Source organism: Chiloscyllium punctatum, chromosome 35 (genome assembly GCF_047496795.1).
Source record: "Chiloscyllium punctatum isolate Juve2018m chromosome 35, sChiPun1.3, whole genome shotgun sequence".
NCBI lineage: Eukaryota > Metazoa > Chordata > Chondrichthyes > Orectolobiformes > Hemiscylliidae > Chiloscyllium > Chiloscyllium punctatum.
The window spans coordinates 22,432,931-22,440,402 of NC_092773.1; the positions used below are offsets into that span (position 1 = coordinate 22,432,931).

Sequence of the window (7,472 nt, forward strand, 5' to 3'; positions counted from 1 at the left end):
GGGACTTTGCCATTTTCCCAGCTAATCCAAAATTCGATAATGGAGTACCAGATAATTAAGGTTCCTCTGTATATACGTGACAATGAAATGCCCGTTACCACCTCTGTAACGTTGCTCCGGCTTATCGACAGCTGAAGCCTTCACCCATGCCTTTGCTGCCTGGAATTCCCACAGGCTGCAGGCTAATCTCTCGCACTGCCAGCCTCCACAAGCTGGCATTTGAAGGCACGATGCCAACAGCGAATACCCTCGCCAACTTTTATAGGTGTGCCATCGAGAGCGTTCTGTCTGGATGTATCGCGACCTGGTACGGCAACTGTGTACCCATTCCAGATCGGAGACGGTTACAGAGAGAGGGGGTGAACTCGGCCCGGACAATCACAAAGGCCAACCTCCCATCGATAGAATCCATCTACCAGGCCCGCGGTCAGGGAAAAGGCCGCCAGCATTCTCAAAGCACCATCCCACCCTGGCGATGTTTTTCTCCAACCTCTACCATCGGGGGAGAAGCTACAGAAGCCTGAACACACACACACACACACACCAGCTGGTTTAGGAACAGTTTCTACCCTACTGTTGGTAGAACACTGAATGGGCTCGCAAACCCTTAACATTCGCCTGGACCTGTGTTTTTGCTGCTGTTTACCTATTATTTACTCATCTATGCTCCTTAACTCTGTGATCTGCCTGTATTGCTCACGCGACAAAAGCTTTTCACTGTATCTCGGTACACAGGACAATAAATTCAATTCAGACAGCAGGTGTGTGTGTGAGTGAGAGAGTGAGCTGGGAGAATTCATTGGCCTCTGTCTGGGATACGATCCCTCAGTGCAGAGCTGAGTGTGCCGTAGGAACAAATGATTCTCAACCAATCACTGTCGGAGAGCTGGTAAACAGCACCAGGAGCGAATGGATGGTCAACAAAATAATGCAAACTTTATTTATCACAACGCAATAAAATAATTCATCTGGATAATGTGCACCTTCTGACAATTACAAAACAGGGAATCTGAAAAAAATATATATTTCTCTCTCTATATATAAAGTACTTTCCTTTCAAAAGGAAATTAGCAGGTAGGTTTTCCCTTAAAACAGAGAAACAAGTCACATTTTCTGTCACGTGGTGAGGCAGCTGCACAGTTACAGAGTCCAAAGTCATTCAGATGCTTTCCCTGAACTGTTTTCCACCCCCTCCTCAAGGAGCCTGAGCTCTGGAGAGCAGTCAGTGCGGGTGGTCAGAATGTTTTTCTGCCACAGGGAGGCGGCGTTGCGCCAGAGAAGAGGGTGGCTTGCGTCGCTACCGAACGTTGGCACTCGAACGTTGGCGTGTGTGTTCCGGGAACTGGGGAATTAGCGTCTGGCTGGTCCCGGCCCCGTCGATGGAAACGTACAGGAGGCTGCTGAGTCAACGCAAAGCAAGGCCCGGAGTTTGGGGAGCGGGCAGCAATGTGTAGCGAGGTGGCCATCGAAGACCGCGGCTGGAAACTTCCGGAAGGGGGGGGGCAGTCTCAACCCTCCGCCTCCGTTCCACCGCCCCCCCCCCCCCCACCCCCCAATCAGCGGCACAGCACCTCGGTCTCGAACTGCAGCAGCTGCCCCATGAAGCTGAGGTTGGGCGAGATGACCCCCCGCCGCTGCTTGACAAAGTCGAAGGCCTCCTCCAGGGGGAGCCGCTGAGTGTGGATCAGGTACGCCAGGCAGATCGTGGCTGAGCGGGAGATTCCCGCCTGGCAGTGGACCAAGACGCGGCCCCCGCTGCCCTTCACCGAGTCTGAACCGTGGAGGAAGAGGGGAGAGAAAAAAGAAGAAAACGCCTCGTTAATGGTTGCCGGAAGTGGGCGCGAGCCCGTTCGAGTACCCAGTCTGAGGATGCCCACCTCGAGGAGAGAAGGAGAGGGAGAGCGCTTGGCTCATAAAATCAGGCCTCCTCATCCTTTGGCAGTTGGCAATGAAGTGTTGCCCCCGTAGTGCCACAGGAAAAGAAATGGTCTCCCACTCCCCATGCCCGCCAAGGGAAGGAGACATCATCCTCCACATGGCTCCAGACCACTGGCTCCCCCTCAAGTTGCCCTTCCATCCACTCGAGGGATTGAGGAAGCTGGCACGGTTGCCAGGGAGAGAGGTGCAGGATAAGTCAGCGCGAGAGGTGGGCAGGGAGTGGCGCAGGTTGGGGGCGTTGGGTTGGAGAGGTGCCCTCTGGATGAAGCTCACGAGGATGAATCTGCCTCCCCCCCCCCCCCCCCCCCCCCAAACGAGTTGCCCAGGAAAACGGTGATGCCAACGCGCCCACTCACTCACCGATAAAGTCGATGGCCTCCCGGAACCAGGCGCTAATGTCGGTCACATGGCTGTCTTCCACCGGGATGCACTTGTACTGGAAGGTGCTCTCAAAGTAGTTGGGGCAGGTAGACGAGACGTTGAGGAGGGCGGTGATGCCCAGAGCCTGGAGGCTGTCCTTGCGAGAGGAGTGGTAGGCACTGCCCAGGTACAGGAAGGGCAGAATTTCTACTGGGCCACCCTGCGGAAAGAAATTTAAAGAAGACGGGTTAGACACCGACCGTGACTGGCGAAGGTCTCACGCCCCGCTGGCTCTAACCCTGGCACAAAGCCCATACCACCAGAAAACCTAACAATAAGGGTCCCCTGGGCAGTACACCATTCAGCCCATCGAGTCCTCACCACCCCTTCAATCATCCTCCCCTCCGTTTTCCTGGCGTAAATCCGGACTCCCCTTTCCCGATTGCAACCCCACCGCGAATGTACCCGAACGTTGAAGGTCGTTGGCAAATAGACTTTGCGAGCCAGCCCAGGCAGCCTCTCGCAGGAAAGGATGTCCCCTCAGAATTCCTCCTCATCTGTCTGCCGCCCTTTACTCCGAGATTATACCCTGTGGTACTGGACTCTCCCAGGAGGGAGAGACAACCTCTGCACATCTCCCCCTGCCCCGCCCACCCCCCCCCCCATCAAGTCTCCTGGAATTGAATATAATCCTGACAATGTGGAAACAGGCCCTTCGGCCCAACAGGTCCACACTGACCCCTCAGATTCATTCCCCCTACCCAACATTTACCTCTGACTAAATGCACCTAACCTGCACATCCCTGAGCACTATGGGTAATTTAGCACGGCCGATCCACCCTAACCTGCACATCCCTGAGCACTATGGGTAATTTAGCACGGCCAATCCACCCTAACCTGCACATCCCTGGGCACTATGGGTAATTTAGCACGGCCAATCCACCCTAACCTGCATATCCCTGAGCACTATGGGTAATTTAGCACGGCCAATCCACCCTAACCTGCACATCCCTGAGCACTATGGGTAATTTAGCACGGCCAATCCACCCTAACCTGCACATCCCTGAGCACTATGGGTAATTTAGCACGGCCAATCCACCCTAACCTGCACATCCCTGAGCACTATGGGTAATTTAGCACGGCCAATCCACCCTAACCTGCACATCCCTGAGCACTATGGGTAATTTAGCACGGCCAATCCACCCTAACCTGCACATCCCTGAGCACTATGGGTAATTTAGTACGGCCAATCCACCCTAACCTACACATCTTTGGACTGTGGGAGGAAACTGGAGCACCCAGAGGTAACCCACGCAGACACGGGGGGGAGAATGTGCAAACTCCACACAGACAGTCGCCCGAGGCTGGAATCGATCCCGGGTCCCTGGTGCCGTGAGGCAGCTGGGCTAACCACTGAGCCCACTGTGCCGTCTCAAAGTCCCCTCTGAGAATCTTCTACATTTCGATAAGGGCTGCCCCTCGTTCTCCTAAATGCCAACTAAAGTTCAGCTCCTTCCTCCACCGACCTCGGTGGGCCAAGTGGCCTCAGCTTGTGCTCCGAGAGCGCAAGTCTGGCAGCCTCAGCTCGCCCACTCTGCAAACCCAACCCCGCACCCGACCGAAAACCTTGCCCTCCCTTCCGAAATCTCACCCGATCGCAGAGTGGCATGGATCGGAACACTGGAGCCTCACCAGGGCTCCCCTGTGGGCAAGGCTTGGCAATCTGTGTGCACATGCCAGGGAACAGCGAGTGAAAGGTTTTGTAACCTCCTGTGAGAGAGAGAGAGAGAGAGAGAGAGAGGTTTAGAAAACAGCACTGGATAGCAAAACCAAGTTCCCCGAATGGAACTCCATCGGTCAGCGCATTGAGTACGCTTAACGGCCGTACAAAACTCTGGGGAGGCCGCGTTCGGGAATACTGCCTACAATTCCGGTCGCCCTCCTCATAGGAAGGATGTTATTCGCCAGGAAGGGATGCAGGAAGCATGTCTCCAGGACTGGTGCGTTTTGAGTTCTCAGGAGTTCATTTTCCCTCCAGGCTGAGGGGTGACCTTATAGAGGTTTATAAAAATCATGAGGGGGTCACCCCCCTGGGTGGGGGAGTCCAGAACTAGAGGGGCATAGGTTTAAGGGGAGAGGGGAAAGATATAAAAGAGACCTAAGGGGCTTTTTCACACAGAGGGTGGTACATGTATGGAATGAGCTGCCAGAGGAAGTGGTGGAGGCTGGTACAATTGCAACATTTAAGAGGCATCTGGGCAGCGACATGGATAGGAACGATTTGGAGGGACATGGGCCAAACGCTGGCAAATGGGACAAGTTCGGTTTAGGAAACCCGGGACAGCATGGACGAGTTGGGCCGAAGGGCCAGTTTCCATGCTGTGGGACTCACTTGCCTCCAAACTGTTGCTGTAGGATCACTCTGTACCTGTGAGGAGAGAGAGAGAGAGAAAATCTCTCTCTCGCTTTCTCTCTCTGTCTCCACAGTTGTTGCCAGACCTGCGGAATATCTGCATCTAGTTTAATACCAACATCCTCTAAACTAGAGGCTATCCTTGCCTACTGGGAAGAGGGTAGACTGGCAATGGAGAGAGAGATAGATGAGTGCAGGGTGGCGTTTCGGATCCAGGAGCTGAACTGCGTTCTGAAACGCCGAAAGCCCTCAGAGGTTCGGTCGGGGAACACGACACACAAGTCGCTTGTTGAGGAAGGGGCACCACTTGTGGCAGCTTCCTGAGGTTGGGGGCAGGTGCACTCAATTCACGCAAATCATTGTTTTATATAAAAAAAATTGGGGGTGGGACAGATATTCTCTGGAAATGCAGTCCCGTCTTGTGTGCTCTATCTAGAGTTCCTCTGTGGCAGCGCCCCTATCCCTGAGCCAGGAGGGCAAAATCCCCGAAACGTACAGAGTTCAGGGGACAGGAGGTAACATCTCTGGGCTGGGTGGAAGGGAATAAATCTTGCAGCCCTCTATCAGCTTTTTCTGCCTCTCTGGCCACTTTGATTAGATTGGATCCCCCACAGTGTGGAAACAGGCCCTTCGGCCCAACAAGTCCACACTGACCCACCCCAGACCCATAGTTACCCCAGGCTACCCAACACCATGGGCAAATCCACCTAAACGTACACATTTTCTTTTTGTTTTTGGATTGTCTTACCTTTCAGGAAGTAGGTGTGGACGCTGTGGGCGTCCAGCTGAGAGACGAGGGTGCTGACGACCAGCTTATCTGTGTGGTCACCGGTCAGCGAGGCGAAACCCAGGCTCCTCTCGTCCAGCACCACCACCGTGGGGTAGCGGCCGCCCCTCAGGCCAGCGCGGACGCTCTCCTCGGCCAGGATGGAGTCCAGGGTGATGGCGCCTTTGGACCTACGCTTGACAATGGAGTTGCAGTGGACATTGTGGGAGCCCCGAATGTGGGAGGCGTTGAAGTGCAGGAAGGAGCGGCAGTCCAGCACCAGGGGGCGCATCTGAGCCTCCACCAACAAGTGCATCAACTGGCAGCTGTCAATCTCCAGGGGTTCAGTGGTGACCATGTTCAACGGTGCAATCCACAATTTACTCCAGCCACAGGGGGAGGGGGTTGTCTGGGTTTTCAAAGCAAAAACAAACACAGTTAAGAGTTGTGCCCCCACTTCCCCAAACTCTTCTGACAATTGAAATCATTCTTTGAACGACAAGTAATTTTTACAGCTCTGCACCCCCCCCCAAACCAATTTAAGGAACCACTTCTGTTAAACAGGAAAGCACCCACACAGTTAGATCAACTGTATTCAACACAATATTGAAATGTTTCTGAAGACTGAAGAGAAATCACCATGTTTACGGCTCAGCATTCCCCCCCCCCCCGACTTAAAGCTCAATTTCTCTCTCAAAAAAAGGAAAGCCCCAAATGTTTGAACAATTTTCTCTTTCAAAAAAGAAAGCACCCACACTGTCAGATCAATTTTATTCAACACAATATTTCAGAAATGTTTCTGATGATTGAAAAATAAACCGCCACTTTTACGGCTCCCCCCTTAAAGCTCAATTTCTCTCTCAAAAGGAAAGCACCCACAACTAAGATCAATTTTATTTAACGCAATATTGAAAAAGGTTCCTGAAGATTGAAAAGATAATCACAATTTTTTTTTGACGGCTCACCCCCCCCCCCCGATTTAAGACTCAACCTGTCTCTCAAAAAGGGGACAGCACCCACACTGTCAGATCAGCTTCATTTAACACGATATATTGAAACGTTCCTGAAGATTGCAAAAGGGACTGATTTTTCCCCACAGTTTTTGATTCCAATTCTGTCCCACTGAAGCAAGAATACTCACAGTCAGGGTCAGGACTGATGGAGGGATGTTGTGGGACTATAACTCCTCTCCAAGGTACCGGTTGTCTGAAGGTTCCTGCGGAACTCGCCTGCTGCTGCTTTATAAGCGCCGGGGCCGGAACCTCCCGCCGGGAGCCTGTCCTTATTAGGGCATTGTCGTCACTGGGGACTCCCTCCTCCGCCCCGCCCCCCTCACCCCCTCGTTACTGCGGACTGTCCTAATTAGGCGGGGAGACGTCATCGCCGCGAGCTCCAGGAAACACCCTGCCTGGGAAACTGACGTGGGAGGTGCGCGTGCTCAGCTGGCCCCCCACCACACCCCCGGGGGAGGGTGCCTTTTGGTCAAACTCCCCAGGAGGGAACTGAGCTGTTTGCTTCATCCTTGGAAACTCATCCCTCTCTCCCCTCTGTGTGTGTGTGTGCAGAAGCTCTCACATTTGTATACATTGGGCACAGGGTTCTGCATTTGTATTACCGCCTACATTGGACACAGGGTGCTGCATTTGTATTACCGCCTACATTGGACACAGGGTGCTGCATTTGTATTGCCGCCTACATTGGGCACAGGGTGCTGCATTTGTATTACCGCCTACATTGGACACAGGGTGCTGCATTTGTATTACCGCCTACATTGGACACAGGGTGCTGCATTTGTATTGCCGCCTACATTGGGCACAGCGTGCTGCATTTGTAATGCCACCTACATTGGGCACAGTGTGCTGCATTTGTAATGCCACCTACATTGGACACAGCGTGCTGCATTTGTATTGCCACCTACATTGGACACAGCATGCTGCATTAGTATTGCCGCCTACATTGGGCACAGCGTGCTGCATTTGTATTGCCGCCTACATT

At 53.2% G+C, this 7,472-nt stretch overlaps 1 protein-coding gene across 1 annotated transcript; it reads right to left on the bottom strand.

The window, feature by feature from the left end:
* Window positions 1–927: 927 nt before the first annotated feature.
* Window positions 928–6,682, bottom strand: dusp2 (dual specificity phosphatase 2). Its single transcript, XM_072554297.1, has 5 exons — window positions 6,619–6,682; window positions 5,460–5,886; window positions 3,950–4,068; window positions 2,299–2,518; window positions 928–1,771 (listed from the first exon to the last, which is right to left on the bottom strand). The coding sequence occupies exons 2-5, from the start codon at window positions 5,833–5,835 to the stop codon at window positions 1,557–1,559; spliced, it is 930 nt and encodes a 309-aa protein (XP_072410398.1). The 5' UTR covers window positions 5,836–5,886; window positions 6,619–6,682; the 3' UTR covers window positions 928–1,556.
* Between the last annotated feature and the right edge of the window lie 790 nt (window positions 6,683–7,472).